Source organism: Zeugodacus cucurbitae, chromosome 4 (assembly GCF_028554725.1).
Source record: "Zeugodacus cucurbitae isolate PBARC_wt_2022May chromosome 4, idZeuCucr1.2, whole genome shotgun sequence".
Classification (NCBI taxonomy): domain Eukaryota; kingdom Metazoa; phylum Arthropoda; class Insecta; order Diptera; family Tephritidae; genus Zeugodacus; species Zeugodacus cucurbitae.
In genome coordinates, this window is record NC_071669.1 from 52996793 (window position 1) to 53016617 (window position 19825).

Here is a 19825-nt window from a genome sequence, read left to right on the forward strand (position 1 = left end):
ACAATTCATGCTTTTGCTATGGAGCTTTTCAAATCTATATTCGAAGCTTTAAAAGGTTTTAAGACATCAAGATTTTAGAAATATCGAAAATTGTTACCAGGTTTTTTAGGGGTTTTAAAATATGTAATATTATTTCAAGTCTTTATCAAAATATAAGAAGACAGTGGCAAATTTGTGAACACATTTATTTACCGCGAAACCTTCTCCTAAAAACCATTAGTTCTACAGAGCAAACTTAAAACCTGTCAAATAACATCAAGGTACCCCACAAATAGAAAGAAAACTTCAGCAGGTCTGAGTTCGAACAATAAAACAATAGGTGTGTGACTTCGATAGGTCCTAATTGAAGCATACATTCAGGAGCGAAGTTTATTATAAGAGTTGAGAAAGAAAGAATAGTGAGAGATTACAATATAGACAAACAGAGGTTCAGAGCGATATTACACATTATCTATATATCCATTTGGAAGATATCTGATATAAGTGTAATCTCAAAACTTAAAATTAATATCTGATATTGATATATTATGAAAAATAAATAATTCTTGTAAAGAACTCATGCTTTCTTGGAAGTTATCGAAGTTTTTGTAAGAAAATATCACAAATAACTCACTGAGTGAAAATGAAACAAAAACAGTGATAAGAATGAAGAAATCTTAATTCAAATTATCTGTGACTTCAACACAACTCCAACAAAATGTTGCAAAATATCAACTGCCAGCAGCCAAAAACTCTAAGAAACGAAAAATCACACTTATATTCAAATGAGCCCCATCAATTTGGCCTCCAGCAACGACGGCTGTGCTGTCGACGAATTTCCCAAAAATAAATGCGATGAGTTTTCCCAACAAACAACAAAAACAACAGCACAACAACCACAGCGCAAACAACAATGTGGCACAACGAATCAAAGACGAAGTGTTCAACGAATGAAGAAAGTACTCTCACGCGTCGTGATTTACTCATATGGCGCATAGCACACATATGTGGCCTATTGAGCAATATACTCGTACAAATATATAAATGGTGGCATACATATGCAAGGCAACAACGTCGATCGAGCTATTTGAACGCAATTGAAACGATCTTGTATCATTCTTCGCTCGCACCTCAAAAACGATCGACGTCTTGGTTTCAGTCTCGGGGATTATGACTTAAACCAGAAGATTTTTAATTTCTGAAATTTAAGTTTTTCATACGCGCACCAAATTAAATATACATATATAGTATATATATATAAAAAAATACATATATATTTGAAGGAGAATATATATTTTACATAGAGTTTTTCGTATAATTTCTTTTTAAATAATAACTGAGGTGAAAAAGAGTGTTAAATGTACAAATAAATATAATTTAAACGAGATACAAATCACATTATAACGCCGCAAAGGATAACGAAAGTAAGCAGTTTGAAAAAAAAGATGCTTTAAAAAGTTAAAAGAAACTGAGAAAGTGTTTAAAATCAGTGGAGTTTATTGAAAGTGAAAATTATTTGCTTAAAAACTATAACTACTGTACAAAAAGTGTGAAAAATATTCAACAATTTTTTGGTTTCGTAACCAATTTTTATGAAGAAAAAATATTTTTCGCTGCGCTGAATATCTAAAAAAAGAATCGTTACACTTGCTAACGGACGCGCGGTGGTGGTAGTGGTATTGCTGTTGGTGGGTGATCGTGCGACACGAACGTGAACGTTCGGACGTTTTGTTATTGCTTTTGGTCAAGCTGTTCGAACGCTCGGGGCTATCGTGTGGCCGGTAGGTGGGTCGTACGGTTGTTCGGTTATACGGTTGCTCGGTTGCTCGGTTGCTCGGTTTGTGGGTAAATCGGTTGATCCGGATCCGTCGCACGAAGTGTTGCACTCGCTCGCAATGCAAATATGTATCAGTTTATATATGGTATATATCTATATATACTAGTTAAGCTGACTAATTACTATGATTAATCCATATATATAGATATATGTGTTGAGAAAATTATGACTGTGCTTGACAAGGATTAAAGAAACAAAAAAAAATAAAAGAAAATAATAATAATAATAATGAACGAACAAGGATAACTGTAATTAGTGACGCTTGATAATAAAGGATAACAGTGTTTTGTATTTTTTTTATTTTCTTAAAAAAAAAACAACTTATTTAAAATAAAATTAAAATAAAATTGAAAAAAAAAATTTTGAAAAAATAATTGAAAAAAATATTTTTGAAAAAATTATATTTTTGAAAAATGATTTTGAAAAAAAAAAATATTTTGAATTTTTTGAAAAGTTCAGTTTTCAGTTTAACGAAATTTTGTCGAATTTTTAAAAATAGCCACTGAAAATTAAGAAGCCACAAGCTGCTCGCTAGTGTCTTTGTATGTATGTATGTGCGCATAGCGGCACTTGTTGGTGTTTGTGTTTGTGTTGGTGCGGTGTTATATTTTCGTATTTTCGTACACAAACGAGATGGAGCATAACTAGCCGCACAGGAATGCGAAAAGGACGGCCTGCGCCGAAATTATATATTTCGAAAATAGAAATCTTTTCATGCAATAAAATATACTAAACTACTTTCTCTTCGGCTTTACACACGGCATTTTCGCACAGCACAGCCGGAACGTTGGCGACGAAATCAACACGGTGATTTGTGCGAGCAAAATTGAGAACATAAAGAAGTAGAAAAAATACATTTTTTTTCTAAGTGAAAAGTGATCGCGAACAAGAAAATTCGATATTGAAAAGTGAAAAAAAAAATATTTCAAAAAATTTCAAAAAAAATAACAAACGAAATTGTGCGAAACGAGCATTCGCTAAACTTAAAAAAAAAGTGAAAAAAAATTCTCAAAAAAAAAATTTCAAAACTTAAGAAAAAAATTTATTAAAATAATTAAGTGCATTACACCCCCCCAAAAAATCACAGTGCCATAATTTTCCTTTTTTTCCATTTCTTCTTTTCTTTAGCGCCTACAGGAAGATAAATCTGTGTTTGAAGTGAAATTTTGAAAAATCAAAAAATATATAGTGAAAAAAAAAATCAGTCAAGCAGTCGCAGCAGCGTTTAGCGCAATAAATAATCGTAACTCGAATAGTGTTTCAAATCGGATAGATACAATTAAGTGGTAATATTGTTGTTGTTGGATTGCATCGCACCGCAAGCCAACACATACATAACCAGTCTCAATCTATCCGATTAATTGCAACAGCCAGTGAGTTAATACGTACGAATATACAGAAAGTTAGTTACAGCTGCGTCAGTTCACTCACAATCCCAACAGTTATCATTTTAAATGCGATATAGTGTTATATAACGAAAATGCAACGAGAAAATTCGAATCCGTATCAGCAACAACAGTTGCAACAGCAGCAATCGCAACAATCGCAAATGCAATCGCATCAGGAAACACAGCAGTACTCGAGTCAACAACAACAACAATTCTCGAGTGTACAGCAACAGCAAAGGATTAGCCGCACTGAACATCGCACCGTTCAGAGTCAGCAAGTCACTCAGCAAAGAGGTCAGTTGAACAGCTAAAAAGCTTGCAAGTCGTTGGTGGTACTATTGTCATGTCTGTGTGCGTCACATATGCTTTATATTCGGTGCATAAAATTAGGCGTAAAGCATGCGTATTTTTTTACGAATGCATATCACCATTCATATGTTAGAACTCAGACCACATTTGAGAATTTAGAACTAGAATTTGAAATTTAGAGGGTTTACAGTCGTTACTCGTCTTTATGAGCAAGTGAATGTAATAAATAAGCCGAAGTTGCCACATCAAATTTTGATTTTTCGGAAATTTGTTGCTTAAAATAATTTTTTTTTTTGGTTTCAAATATTTTCTGATTTCTAATCCCTTCAAAGAGATTTTTTCATTTTTCATTAATTTAATAATATAAATTATATATTTAGAAATATGGTTCTTCTTAAGCTACAACAACGATAAATTATTAATTTTTTATTATTCTATAAATTATTATATTATTTATGTTTATCTCTATTATAAAACCAAGTATCCTTAGTGAACTGTCTCCAATTATTTTTATTTACTTTAACACTTTATTTAATAATTTAAATATTTTATTTTTATATTATTTTAGTATTTATTGTTATTTATTTAACTAATTTTGTATATATTTTTAAATTTATTATTTGTTAAAATTTCTTCACCGAAATCGGCTTGTTTTGTATTAAATAAAATTTTAATTTTCGTACATATTTTAATTATTTAATGAATAATATTGTGAATGAATAATCATGGGACCACATTTTTCGTATTAATTAAAATTTTAATGTTCGGACATTAAAAAAATTCTACCATATATTAAATATTTATTTACCTACTTTTAAATTATTATTATTATAAAAATATTAAATTTTATTTTATTTAATTAGTTAATATTAATATTTTTATCTTTATCGAATTCAAAACAGTCTATTTCAATTAATATATTCATATTTAATTATTTAATTTTTTTTATTTATTTTATTTATTTTATTATTTTTAATTTATATATTTTGTATGTTATAGATTTTAGTTTAGTTAATTTTTTTAATCAATTACATTTCATAAATTTTTTTTACTTTTTTATTATTTTTTATATTAATTTTTATTTATATTTATTACTTTCTATTTTATGCTTTTTATTATATATTTTAATGGACTCATCCCTTCTGAATTAATAAAAGTTATTATAAAAACTGTTTTATTAATATAAAATTGAGAAAAATATTCATTTTTTTTAATATATAATACCAAATGCAGTTTCTACTTTATTAAAAAATATAAAACATAAAAAATTTCTAGTACTATCTAATGTCTCTTTCATTTAATACAAACTTAATGAATTATTTTATTTTTTAATATTTATGTCCAAAATTCAAATTTTCATAAAAAAATTACAGTCATAAAAAGTTAATTAATTTTTTGCCAAAAATTCATATTGTAATTATTTGTGGCAAATGCCAGTTTTACAACTTTTACACTTTTTTTTCAATTTCAAAAAAGTATTTGCTTTGAAAAATTCTAATTTTTGCAAATTTTCTTAAATCATTAAAATATATATATATATATAAACCCGTAATACCGTACTATATTTTAGCCTTACTACTTTTTTGTTTTTATATTTACAAAATAATAAATTTTTCAAATTTGTTTTTTTTTACGAATATTATTAATATTTGAGTATTGTAATACGATTTCTTGTTTTTATTAATTTATTTGTATTATTTTTGATATTTTATTGTTAATATTATAATTTATTTATTTATTTCATTTTAATTGTTTTTTACTTCAAAAGCATTTTTTATACAAGTAATTTCATTATTAATAATTTTTTAAATATTGGTATATTGTAATGCATCTCAATTTAAATAAATTCTTTTATAGTACTGAGAATAGTGATTATACATAGATATACACATATTTTGCAAATATTTAGTTATTCTTTTCCTTAAATCGGCTTTATAGTCGCAATAGAAATAATTCTTCATATTATAGAGGTTTTCACTGGATTCGGTTTATAATAATTTAACCATACGGTTCCAAAAAAAGCAATCGGTTCATTGCAATATTTATTAGAAATATACATTTTGTATAACGGCCATAATTCCAACAGCGTAATGTTTCCCTTTATTAACGTTTTTAATTGTCCATAAAAATATTGATTCCTTTTTATGCCATTTCATAAATTTGTGCCTCAAATTGATCAATTAAATTTCAGTGGTTTTCAATTTTAATACCAAAACGGAAATTATCCATAATAAATAGTTTTTCCTTAAAGACAGTTCATTTTGCAAATGTTTATTATTAATGGAAATTTGCAGCAATAAATACCAATATAAAAAATATGAAATTACCAAAACAAAATTGTCTTAATTTTCGCAATAACATCTGATTTTCTTATATGATTTAATTATAATCTGAATGACACATTTAGCTATATTATTGTACGAAACAGTTTGAAAAACACTCCTCTGGCTTTCAAACTGTTATGAGTAATATAATTTGAAAATAAGTTACGCCCATATTGATACAGTTTAGTGCGTTAGTTTTTAACTGTTAGTGGAAAAAATATTTTATAAATACAGGCAGAAAAATATCTCAAAGAATTAATAAATTGTGAATTAAAATGGGGTAAAAAATATCATTTAATATATGTACAACAAATTTATTTTAAAAATTTTCAAAGTATAGATTTTGTTATATATAGTATATGTAAATATTTTTGGATTTATCGAAAAACCCAATAAATAATTACTATTAACTGTCGAAATTAATCCCCACTTAAAAATCTGAAAATTATGCGCTGTTTCCATCAGCACAGTCATTTGTGGAATGAATCAGTTGGAAAATTTAGAATCTAATAGGCTAAACACACACACAACATACATATATTTATTATGTGTTTGATCGGCATGGTGTCCACTCATCGGTGAGCGATTTTGTCAAATTGCCAAAAATGCAGATTCATAAACATACATACATATGTACACCCACTTATGCATATAAATACAATTGGTACATATGTAAATATATGTTGATAAATATTTACTGCGCATATATATAATAATGAGTATATACATAAGTACATATGTATGTTTGTATGCACATTTTTATAAAAATATTATGACTCTTGTTTTTCCCCACACTAAAACGAATTTTCTCAAACTCATCTGTGTTGTGTGTGTGTGTGTGTGTGTTAGTGTCGTTGTGCTTTTTCGGTTGTTGCATTGCACAGTGCTACAAGGTCGCTCTTGCCATTTGGTGGCTGGTGACTGTGCGCTGCTGGCAGTTAGCCATCGCTCATAAGCTGACCACACTTGGCACCGGCGTTGACTACTAGTTTGATTAGCCATTTAAATCGGCAGCAAAGGATAATTGCTGATGAATGTGCATTTAAACGCGGTACGCAAACATAAATTCAAGCAATAAAAATTTAGGATCATAAATAATATTCGGAAAATTTTAGCTTCTGAATCCAAAATAAAATTAAAAAAATATAAAATCCGAATAAATTTTTATATTTTTCAGAAGCCAAAATTATTTGCGCTTTACTTTAGGCTTTAGAAAGTGGTATTGAACTATGATTATTTATTCATAATTTATAAATATATTTTTACGTTCTTGTTGCTATTCCTTAGCTATGAGAAGCTTCTAGAATTCGAAAAAAAAATTAAAGCAGTTAATTTTTTTCTAAAAGCCATTTAGTCACCGCATAATTTAATACATTTTTCAAATTTTGCATTGAAATATATTATATATTTTTGTATGAGTAATGAATATAATCATATAATAAGAGGCACAGATGAATTATGTAGAATTTTGACAAATTTTACTTTAACTAATGTTAACTAAAAATATTTTATTTTTATCGAAACCAAAAAAATAAATGATATATACAAATAAAACTGATGAGGTAAACCTCCAACGGTTTTCTAGAAACATATGTAGCAAATATTCTCATCTTATGAATAGAGTTGTCATATTCTTGGTTTGATAATTTTTTTTGTGGACAAGATTTTTCAAATCAGCAATTACACTGAATGTTCATGGTGATTATATCATATAAAAACTAAATAATAATTACTATAAGTTTCACTTAAGGGGCTATACAAGTGTAGCCCATGAAAAATTTGGGCGATTTTCGTGAGTTCGTGAAAAAGAAAGGATCCGATTCGAAGTTTTTTGGACATATTAAGCTGTATTTTCAGTTATATTTTATTTGTTTTTTTTTACTGAAGAATAGCGGAATTATTTGCTATTTTCGGCATAGGTGCCTTGTATTTTCTATACAAGGATATATTATTTTTTAAAAATATAAAAAATAACAAGATGGCATAGTTCTGAAACAAGTGTTGTTTTTTTAGGTAATAAAATGGTCGTTTTTATATGAATGAATATAATTTGTTAAACGGACTATTTTCTTAAACAAGAAATTTCGAATCAGATTATAAAATAAAATCCAGTTGAAGCACTTATATATATAATGTAAGCTCCAAGATGTATGTAAATAACTCATACAAGTGGGTGTAATCTGCGATGCACAACTCGCCCAGGTCTGAAGAATCACGATATACTACATGAAATTTGTTAGTTGGTTCAATTAAGACACTGTACTGAAGAGCTAAGTCAGTTGAAATTCTACTGTTTTTTAATTGAGAAAGAATTGCAGATACCAAGCCCCATTAAAAGCAAAGGAATACAAACAAAAAAAAAATAAAAAAATATGTAAATTGGGCTTTGAGAGTCTGCTATGAAAAATATCCAACTATATTTTGTAATAATATATTTTTTACAATTTACAAAATTTCACTGAAATCAATTAATTTAAAAATTTCTCTGTCAAAGTTAAAAAAATCCTTCAGATAAGATCCCCAATTTTACGTTAAATTTGTATAATAATAAATTACCTTATGAAAATTCACTCTGGAATTTCCTAAAAATAGATTAGTCGACACACTTTTCCACAACCACTTTACGCACCAACACACACACACACACACAATCGCACCCACATAATACCGGCGCTTTCTAGTGCCACATAAACTATTGGCCTGGCCCTTCACACCCAAAAAGCCATCAATCAGAAAAGTGGGTCAATATATTTGGTCGCACTAAATACACACACAGAAAATATAAATAGTGTCGGCACAAGTGCAGAGAGACTAAGCAGAAAACACCATCTGAGAATATTACTTCCCTGCGCACTCATATGCTCACTATATAGTCGACTCACTCTAACAGCAAACACACGGAGGCGAACGAGTAAATTTCCCATTAATATTCGTGCGCACGAATATATTACTCTTCTATGTGGTCAGCTGTTAGCACCTGCACGATTGTTGTGTTCGGTACGAGTATGCGAGAGAGTGGGAGAGCAGAGCGGATCAGCTGTTTCGTAGTCGAAATCTCCCACTATTCTTCCGTCTGAAAATAATGTTATTTTCGAAATGCAAAAAAATTAAAATTATAACAGTAAAAGTAAACCAAATTGTAATGAACTTTTTGGCAAACTAAACAAAAACATAACTCAATGGTGAGTCATAAGGTTGCCGCCGCATTTAGTGGCAGTCTATATATAAAACAAGATCAAATGGCGATAATAATAAAAAATCGCAAATATTGGCAATGGCAAACGAGAGCGTCGCTGATCGGGCCACTCAGGTTTTTTGAAGTATATATGTATACACGATTTCAAGTGTTCGCGCTCTGTTGTTTATTGATATATAATATTTAACAACCCTGTATTTTTGATATTTTTTATTTTTTGTTTTTCAAAATTTTTTTTTTTCATATTTGTATTTTGAAATTTATAGACAGCTTTCAAATTTATTTATTTTTTTTTCAAAATTCTCTAATATGCCAATCACTCAATTTGCGGCACGTAAACAATAATTTTCAGCGAAAATTTTATTTTAAGCAAGCTTTTAGAGCTTGTCCAAATTCTCAGTGAGGGGCCCCAGCTCATTAAATGTTTCCATAATGAATAATGGTGCGCATTCTATTCGAAAGTTTTTAAGAAAATATTTCAACTGCTTTTCTTGTAAGAATTCGCCAACCAACTTTATGTAAAACTAATGATGATTTTTTCAATTTTATTTTCTCTTACAGTGCAACAACATGTTGGCGCAGGCGGTGCCTATACTCCACCCGCACTGACTCATGTCTACGCTCAAGGCGATATTTCACCACCGATCTTCGAGCAAATCTTCAAGAATGCCCGTTTCGCTCAGGGCGGCAACGCTCTGTTCGAGGGTAAGCTTCGTGGCAATCCAAAGCCATTCGTTTCTTGGACCCGAAAAGGCGCACCACTTCTCGAGTCGCAAAAGTTTCGTATGAGCTACAATGAGGCCACCGGTGAAGTGTCGCTATTGATAAATCAAATTGGACCCGGTGATGAAGGTGAATACACGTGTACGGCACGCAATCAATATGGCGAGGCCATATGCAGTGTTTACATTCAGCCAGAGGGCGCACCAATGCCTGTACAGCAGCCTGTGCAAAAATTCGAAAAGTCATTGTACACCAACGGCTATTCGTTCACTTCCGTCCAGGAGGAGTTCCGTGTCGATACATTTGAGTATCGTTTGCTACGTGAAGTGCAATATCGTGAGGCTATTACACGTCGTTCGGCATACGAGCAAGACCAATATTTGACGCAAGAATTGGATCGTGCATTGGGTCCAGCACATGCACCACAAATTAATCAGAAACCACGCAACTCGAAACTCATTGAAGGTTCTGATGCTGTTTTCAGCGCTAAGGTTGGCTCTAATCCCAAGCCACGCCTAACTTGGTTCCACAATGGACAACGTTTGGTAGCGTCGCAGAAATACGAGACCACTTATTCCAGTGGCATCGCAACGTTGCGTGTAAAGAATGCAACCTATCAGGATGCTGGTCATTATACATTGCTCGCCGAGAATACACAGGGTTGTGTAGTCTCCTCGGCCGTTTTGGCTGTCGAACCAGCTGCCGAAACCACACACGAACCAAAGCCAGTCGATGTGACGGCTGAACAATTGGAAGCTGGTAAAGCCTTACCACCGGTCTTCGTTAAGGGTTATACCGATCGTGAGGTAACCGAGGGACGTATGACACGTTTTGATTGCCGCGTAACTGGCAATCCTTACCCTGAGGTTATCTGGCTCATCAATGGTCGCCCTGTTACGGATGATGTGTCACACAAGATTTTGGTCAACGAATCTGGTAGTCACTCGTTGATGATTACCAGTGTTAGCCGTTTGGATGCTGGCGCAGTACAGTGCTTGGCACGCAATAAGGCTGGTGAAGTCGCCATCGAAGCGCAATTGAATGTGTTGGAGAAGGAACAAGTTGTCGCACCACAATTTGTACAACGCTTCAGCACAATGACCGTACGTGAAGGCGAACCCATCACCATGAGCGCCAACGCCATTGGCACACCCGTGCCACGTATTACATGGCAAAAGGACGGTGCGCAGATTACATCTACTGCTGAACGTTATATCGGTATTGATGGTGGCGCTACATGCTTGGAAATTCCACGCGTCAGGGCCACCGATGCCGGTTGGTATCAGTGCACAGCACAAAACATTGCCGGTTCGTCTGCGAATCGTGCTAGACTCTATGTAGAAGTACCCAGAGATCAACCAACTCCTGAACAAAGACGTCTCAATTTACCACGTCCAACGAAAGTCATCGAACCAGAGTGAGTAAACCACAAACAAACATATGTGTCTCTAAATATCTAAACTTGGTTACTTTCTTTTTCTCATTGCACCACTATAGGCCCGTGCCTGGTCCAGAAATTATTTATTTACGTCATGTAGAACGCGCAAAGCCACACTTGCGCCCTGGTGAGGAAGATCGTGTCTACCCACCACCACAATTCATTATACCATTGCAAAATGTGCAACAAGTCGAAGGTAACAGAGTGCACATGGAGGCACGCATCGAACCAGTTGGTGATCCAACTATGGTCGTAGAATGGTACCTAAACGGGCAACCATTGGCAGCAAGTAAGTTAAACGCATATTATAACCATATTATCTCCTCTCACTAATTGCACTCTCTCCATATCACGCAGGCTCACGCGCTACCTCTGTATTTAAGTTTGGTTTCATTGCGCTCGATCTTTTGAGCATTATGACACACGACTCCGGTGAATACATGTGTCGCGTCACCAACGCTGCCGGTATTGCCGAATCCCGTGGAATACTCTCTGTTATCCAACGTCCATCTATCGAGCAAAGCTCTCAGAATCCAAATAGTTTGCAATACATCAATCAATTGGAGGATTACTCACGCTATCAGCGTCAAGAGAGCTCTGAGGAACTCTCGAAGCAAGCACCCGTATTTATTCGTCCATTAAGAGATTTGGGCGAATTCGAGGAGGGTAAAAATGTGCACTTTGAAGCTCAAGTTACACCGGTTAATGATCCTACCATGCGTGTCGAATGGTACAAAGATGGTCGTCCAATAACTGCTAGCTCGCGAATCACTGCAATCTTCAACTTCGGCTATGTCTCCCTAAACATCTTGCACCTACGGGCTGAAGATGCTGGTTCGTATACAGTGCGTGCAGTTAATCGTGTCGGCGAAGCCACCAGTACCTCGAACATACGTGTGAATGTACGTTCTGAAGTAACCGCTGACTTGGGTATACCCGAACAACAACGTTATATTGAGAAGGTTGAAGAGCTGGAGGACTATAGAAAATCCCAGCAACGTCGTCATGTACAGGAGGTGCCTGAACCAATTGCACCGCCACAATTCAAAACACCAATCCAAAATCAATTGGACATACGTGAGGGTGCACACGCTCACTTTGAGGCACGTCTCGAGCCCATCGGTGATGCTACTATGCGTGTGGAATGGCTGAAGGATGGCCAACCGCTGGAAGCTAGCTCACGTAGCACAACCTTCTTCAACTTCGGCTATGTTGCACTAACCATTAAGCAACTGACAATTTACGATGCCGGCACTTACACTTGCCGCGCTTACAATGCCATCGGTCAAGATACAACCACCGCACAATTGACTGTACTCTCAAAGAAGGATATCGTCTCTGATTCTCAACATCCTGGTGGCTTGGAGAAGCTACAACATTTGGAGGACTCTTCGCGTTACGGACGTACCGAGGAGGAAGAGACCAGGGTTACTCAAATTCCACGCTTCCTTGGTCCAATGAAGGGCACCAACAAGATCTTGGAGGGCCAACGAGCTCACTTCGAAGCACGTGTCGAGCCACAAAGTGATCTTAGCTTGCAAATTGAATGGTACCATAATGGACGTGCCATCAGCGCAGCTACACGTATACAAACCTATCACGACTTTGGTTATGTGGCTTTAGATATCTCGCAAGTACGTGCCGAAGATGCGGGCGTGTACACTGTTGTAGCCCGTAATAAGTTAGGTGAAGCACAGTTGCAAGGAACAATGGTAGTAGAAAGTAAGTTGAACATCTGTTTAATTAATTCTTAAAGCATTTAATCTAATACTATTTTTTCGTGACTTCACAGCTCGTTCCAGCATAGATACATCTAGCATGCACCGCGGTCTTTACGAAAAGACTCAAAACTTAGAAAACAAGCCATTTGTTGAGCCTCACTATGACATTGAAGAGATCTCCAAATCGAAGCCGATCTTCGTACAACCACTCTCCGATCACAAACCAATTCATGAGGGCAAAAATATACACTTGGAATGCCGTCTGGAACCAATGGGTGATCCCACAATGCGTGTAGAGTGGTTCCACAATGGTCGCCCCATTACCGTAGGCTCACGCTTCCGTACTTACTATGACTTCGGTTTCGTCGCATTGGATATTGTACAGGCCACCGCTGCCGACTCCGGCGAATACACCTGTCGCGCCACCAATCATTTGGGTTCAGCACACACCTCTTCGTGTGTACGTGTTATTGACCGCTCTGATGTTGTGACCGAAACCCAAAACGAAATGTCACTGGAGCAAATTCATCAATTGGAGGACTCAACACGTCGTCGTCATCATGTTGAAGAAGACATCACTGTTATGCAGGCGCCACAATTCACACGTGCGTTGCATAATATCGAAACTGTTGAGGGCACCAATGTACATTTGGAGTGCCGTTTGCAGCCAGTGGGTGATCCCAGCATGCGCGTAGAGTGGTTCGTCAATGGCAAGCCCGTCAAAACTGGTCATCGTTTCCGTCCAGCATATGAGTTCGACTATGTTGCGCTCGATTTGCTCGGCTGCTATGCCATCGACTCTGGTGTGTATACTTGCCAGGCACGTAATCAGCTTGGTGAAGCCGTTACTTCATGCTCGGTACGAATTATTGCCAAGAGCGATTTGATCTTGGAGACGCAAAACGAATCTGGTCTTCAGAAGATCGCTTACTTGGAGGATTCATCACGTTATCGCCGCAGCGAATATGTTGATGAGATTGTTAACGTGCGTCCACGTTTCCTTACACACCCCAAGAGTCAAAACAATACGCGTGAGGGTGGGCATGCTCATTTCGAATGTAAAATTGAACCTGTCACCGATCCCAACTTGAAGGTTGAGTGGTTTAAGAATGGTCGCCCCATCACTGTCGGTCATCGTTTCCGTCCCATTCATGACTTTGGTTATGTAGCTTTGGATATTGTTGATTTGATTTCTGAAGATTCTGGTGTTTACACTTGCCGTGCCGTCAATATGATTGGCTCGGATGAGACGCGTGTTGAATTGCAATGCCGCAGCAGCGAGCAAATTGTAACCGTTACTCAAAATGAAGCCGGTCTCGAGCAGATCCATTATTTGGAGGATCGTTCTCGTTATTCGCGTCGTGAGGAAATCGATGAAACTACCAAGCAAGCGCCAGTGTTTACCACTTCCTTGAAGAATGTCGAAATCAAGGAAAATCAACGCGCACATTTCGAATGTCGCTTGATTCCAGTGTCGGATCCAACGATGCGTGTCGAATGGTATCACAACAACTTGCCATTGAAATCTGGTTCGCGCTTCACTGAAACCAATAACTTCGGTTTCGTTGCTTTGGATATTATGTCCTGTCTGCCTGAGGATGCCGGCTCTTACACTTGCCGTGCCTTCAATGCTGTGGGTGAGGCCATTACCTCAGCCGTTGCTATTGTTCACACCAAAAAATCGATCTACTTGGAATCGCAACACGAAGGCGCCTTGCCACGTCTACAACATTTGGAAGATGGTGCCAAACGTCAACGCATTAGTGTACAAGAAGAGGTTGTCAGCCAGGCACCAGTCTTTACATTGCCTGTGCGCGATGTACGCGTCGCCGAAGGTCAAGCCGTACACTTTGAAGCTCGTTTGATACCAGTTGGTGATCCACACCTTAAGGTTGAATGGTTGCGTAATGGACAACCGATCGAAGCTTCAAACCGCACCACCACAATGCACGACTTTGGTTATGTTGCATTCAATATGAAGTATGTGAATCCAGAAGATTCAGGCACTTACACTTGCCGTGCTGTCAACGAACTCGGCCAGGCTGTTACCTCAGCTTCGCTCATCGTGCAATCGAAGACTTCGATTCAATTGGAAACTCAGCATGAGGCGGCTATGCATAAGATCCATCAACTTGAAGATCACACTAGGTATCAACGCCGTGAAGAAGAAGAATATGTGGTTAGCCAACCACCACGTTTTGTCACGAAACTAATTGGCCCCACCAACTTGGTTGAAGGTCAGAGCGCGCATTACGAATGCCGTATTGAACCATATCCTGATCCAAATCTCAAAGTGGAATGGTTCCATAACGGTAAGGCGTTGAGCACTGGTCATCGTTTCCGCACCACTTACGACTTTGGTTTCGCCGCCTTGGATATACTTACCGTATACGCTGAGGATAGTGGTGAATACACGTGCCGTGTAACTAACAATTTGGGCGAAGCTGTCAACTCTATTAACCTCAATGTACAGTCGAGGTCAGGCATCATTCGTGAAACACAACACGAAGAAGCTCTGCAGAAGATCCAGCACTTGGAGGATGAGTCGCGTTATCAACGCAAGGTCGAGGAAGATCAATTCTTGGCTGAACGTCCACAATTCGGTCGTCCATTGCGCAACGCAAATGTGAATGAAGGCACACCCGTACATCTGGAAGCCACCTTAACACCTGTGAATGATCCAACCATGAAGGTGGAATGGTATTGCAATGGCACACCTATTCAAACCGGTCATCGTTTCAAGACCACATACGATTTCGGCTTCGTTGCCTTAGATATATTGTACACGCATGCTGAAGATACAGGCACTTACATGTGCAAGGCTAAGAATGCCGTAGGGGAAGCTGTCACGACTTGTGCTGTAAACGTAACAGGTAAGTGTCGCTCACATCCACTAATAGTTCACTTGTAAAACATATATTTACTTCACAGCAAATAAGACATTGGACTTCGACACCATGGATGCCCAGCGTTTGGAGAAGATTCGTCAACTTGAGAACTATGCACCACCCACTAAAGCCGTAGTGGAGGAGAAGGGTCAAAAACCAATATTCTTAACGCCGCTCAGCAACTTGGAACATCTCAAGGAAGGCGAACATGCTCATCTGGAGTGTCGTGTCGAACCAATTAATGACCCTAACTTGAAGATTGAATGGTTCTGCAATGGCAAACAGCTGCCAACTGGTCACCGCTTTAGAACTACACACGATTTCGGTTATGTCGCTTTGGACATCTTGTATGTCTATGGCGAAGATACTGGCACCTACATGTGCAAAGCCACCAATTTACTTGGTGAAGCTGTCAACACCTGCAACGTGCGCATATTGAACCGACGCAGCATGATTTTGGATACACAACATCCAGATGCTTTGGAGAAAATCCAAAAATTGGAATCCAAATCTGCACCGGCTCGCACTGAACCTGGCGATTTGCCCATTGGTCCACCACATTTCACAGTCGAGCTACGTGGTACCACCGAGATCTTTGAAGGCCAAACTGCGCACTTTGAGGCACAGGTTGCACCAGTTCATGATCCCAATTTGCGCATTGAGTTCTACCATAATGGCAAACCATTGCCATCGGCTTCTCGCTTCCACATTACTTTCGATTTTGGTTACGTATCATTGGATATTACACACGCTGTACCAGAAGATGCTGGTGAATACTCGGTACGTGCCATCAATAATTTGGGTCAATGCGTTTCTTCGACTAGCTTGAAAGTCAATGCACGTGGTACTATTATTTCGGAAACTCAACATCCAGAAGGTTTGGAGAAGATTCGTAAACTCGAGTCCAATGCTCCATTCCAACGTCCCGAAGTTGAAACCCCTGGCACTCGTCAACGTCCAGTGTTCACTCAACCATTGCAAAATATCGATCGCATTAATGAACATCAAACTGCACACTTCGAGTGCCGTCTTATACCGGTTGGCGATCCAAATCTGAAGGTGGAATGGTACCGCAATGAGAAGATCATTGAGGATAGCTCACGTATCACCAAACAACATGACTTCGGCTTTGTCTCGCTGGATATTTCGCATATTCGCAAAGAAGATGAAGGTGTTTACATGTGTCGCGCTGTCAACCCGTTGGGTGAAGCCGTTACTACTGCTTCTATGCGCGTAGTTTCTGAAGCCTCGATTCAAATGGATACCCAACATCCAGATAGTATCAGCCGCATCCATCAATTGGAACGCCCATCTGCACCACGTGCTGAAGAACCAGAACGTGCCTTCGAGAAGCCAATATTTACGCAATTGCTCACTGGCCCATCCGAGTTATGGGAGGGTCAACATGCACACTTCGAGGCTCGCGTTGTTCCAGTCGGTGATCCATCACTCAAATTCGAATGGTACATTAACGGTGTTGAGCTGCAAATGGGTTCACGTCTACGCACCACACACGATTTCGGTTTCGTTACACTCGATATTAACGCGGTGGTGCCTGAAGATGCTGGTGTATACATGTGCCGCGCTTACAATGCTGCTGGCGAAGCTGTCTCCTCCACCGCTATGAAGGTTAAATCTAAATCCAATATTGCTGGCGAACCATTGATTCCCGAATCATGGGAAGCCATCCGCCAGAAGGAGGCCGCCATGAATCGTGTACCAGAAATGTTTGTGGATACAACACCACAACAAGCACCAGTGTTCACAACACACTTGCAGAGCTACGACAAGCTCTCTGAAGGTCAACATGTACTGCTTGAAGCTCAAGTTGAACCACGTGCCGATCCGAACTTGCGTATTGAATGGTTCAAAAATGGTATTTCTCTTACCACCGGTTCTCGTATTCGCAGCACCTTCGACTTTGGCTTGGTTACACTCTCCGTTAACGGATTACGTGCGGATGACTCTGCTATTTACACTTGCAAAGCCACAAACCAAATCGGTGAAGCTGTATCAACATGCAGTCTTAAGATTGAAGATCGCCATTGGTTGCAAGGTGAGTCACTACATCCAGACTCTTTGCCACGCATTGGTGAATTGGAAGCACCCAAACCAGGACGCCCTGAGGCACCAGAAACTGTTTATGAAGTGCCTGTGTTCACTACTCATTTGAACAATATCGAATGCAAAGAGGGTGATAATGTACGTTTCGAATCGATGGTCGAACCCTCACGTGACCCAACAATGCAAATTGAATGGTCCTATAACGGACAACCACTACAAGCTGCCGCTAAATTTAAGTCTATTTATGATTTCGGCTACTGTGCTTTGGACTTAACGAATGCCTATCCAGAGAATAGTGGTGTCTACACGCTCAAGGCAACCAACAGCAAGGGTTCAGCTACCACATCCGGTACACTCAAGTGCACAGGCGGTAAGACCTTCTACCTGGATACACAACATCCACAAGGTGAAGCTGGTTTGGAGGCTGTTAAGGAAACTGAAGAAGAATTGGCCAATCGTTATTCGCGCCAAGTTTCGAAACCCGAAACTCAATATCCAGCACCAGTTTGGACCAAACCATTGCAAGCTGAGTTCCATCTCTCCGAGGCGCAATCATTGCACTTGGAAGGTAATGTTGAACCTAAGGAAGATCCTAACCTCTTCATTGAATGGTACTTCAATGGTAAGATACTACAACATGGCTCACGCTTCAAGATGACCAGTGAATTCGGTTTCGTCACCATGGACTTGACTGAGGTCTACGAACGCGATCAAGGTATTTACACTTGCAAGGCATACAATAAGGCCGGCGAGGCCTTCACCACCACCACCATTTTCTGCACCAGCAAGGAAAGCATTATCGAGAAGACACAACATCCAAAGGGTGCAGAAGGTTTGGAACAAATTCAAGATTTGGAAGAGTCACTACGTAAGGATGGCTCGAAACCAGAGAAGCCAGAAGAAGGTATGGCACCGCGCTTCACCACCGAATTCATTGACATCAAGGATGTTGGTGAGGGTGAGATTGCTCACTACGAGGCCAATCTTGTACCAACTGGTGACCAAAGTATGGTTATTGAATGGTTCTATAATGGTAAAGTCTTGGAGGCTAGTCATCGTGTGCGCACCATCTATGCTTTCGGTATGGTCGCTTTGGAAATTCTTGGCACTAAGATCGAAGACTCGGGCACTTACACATGCCGTGCCACCAATAAATATGGCAGCGCTGAAATTAGCTGCGTTCTGGAGTGTGTTGAGAAACCACGTGGACAGAAACCACGTTTCACCTCACACATCCAATCATTGGAGGGACTCAAGGATGGACAGTCCGCTCACTTCGAGTGTACACTCATACCAGTCAACGATCCTGAACTTAAAGTCGAGTGGTATCACAACGGCAAACTCTTACGCCACTCCAACCGCATCAAGACCGTATCCGACTTCGGCTATGTTGTTTTGGATGTTGCTTACTTGCAAGATCACGACAGCGGTGAGTACATGTGCCGCGCCTACAACAAGTATGGTGAAGATTTCACACGCGCAACACTCAACTGTCGCGGCCGTGGTGGTGTCTTCTATGACAGTTTGCAACCCGATTCACTGCCAAGAATTCGCGAGCTTGAATGCCCACAAGGACAACAGGGCGATACCAGTGCACCAGTGGTTACCGAACCACCCAAATTTATTACACAAATTACGGACATCACCAAATTGGTTGAGGGACAGAGTGCACACTTTGAAGCACGTCTTACACCGGTCACTGATCCAGATCTTAAGGTCGAATGGTATTTCAATGGCAAGAAATTGCCACATGGTCATCGTTTCCGCACCTTCCACGATTTCGGTATTGTAATCTTGGACATCTTGTACTGTTATGAGGAAAATTCAGGTGTTTATGAGTGCCGCGCCGTCAATAAGTATGGTGAAGATGTAACACGCGCCACGCTGAAGTGCACTTCAAAGGCCAATTTGATTCTGGATTCACAACTGCCACGCGTAAGTATTTCAAAACGGTTTTC

The 19825-nt window shown here is 38.2% G+C and overlaps 1 protein-coding gene across 1 annotated transcript in view; it reads left to right on the plus strand.

Moving 5' to 3' along the window:
• Nucleotides 1-1078: 1078 nt before the first annotated feature.
• Nucleotides 1079-19825, plus strand: part of LOC105211083 (titin) — a 115772-nt gene continuing 97025 nt past the window's right edge. The window contains exons 1-7 of the mRNA XM_054228878.1: nucleotides 1079-1403; nucleotides 2945-3498; nucleotides 9595-11173; nucleotides 11254-11483; nucleotides 11552-12916; nucleotides 12987-15788; nucleotides 15847-19802. Coding sequence (XP_054084853.1) covers nucleotides 3297-3498; nucleotides 9595-11173; nucleotides 11254-11483; nucleotides 11552-12916; nucleotides 12987-15788; nucleotides 15847-19802 — 10134 coding nt within the window. The 5' untranslated portion in view covers nucleotides 1079-1403; nucleotides 2945-3296. The remainder of the gene's footprint in view (nucleotides 1404-2944; nucleotides 3499-9594; nucleotides 11174-11253; nucleotides 11484-11551; nucleotides 12917-12986; nucleotides 15789-15846; nucleotides 19803-19825) is intronic.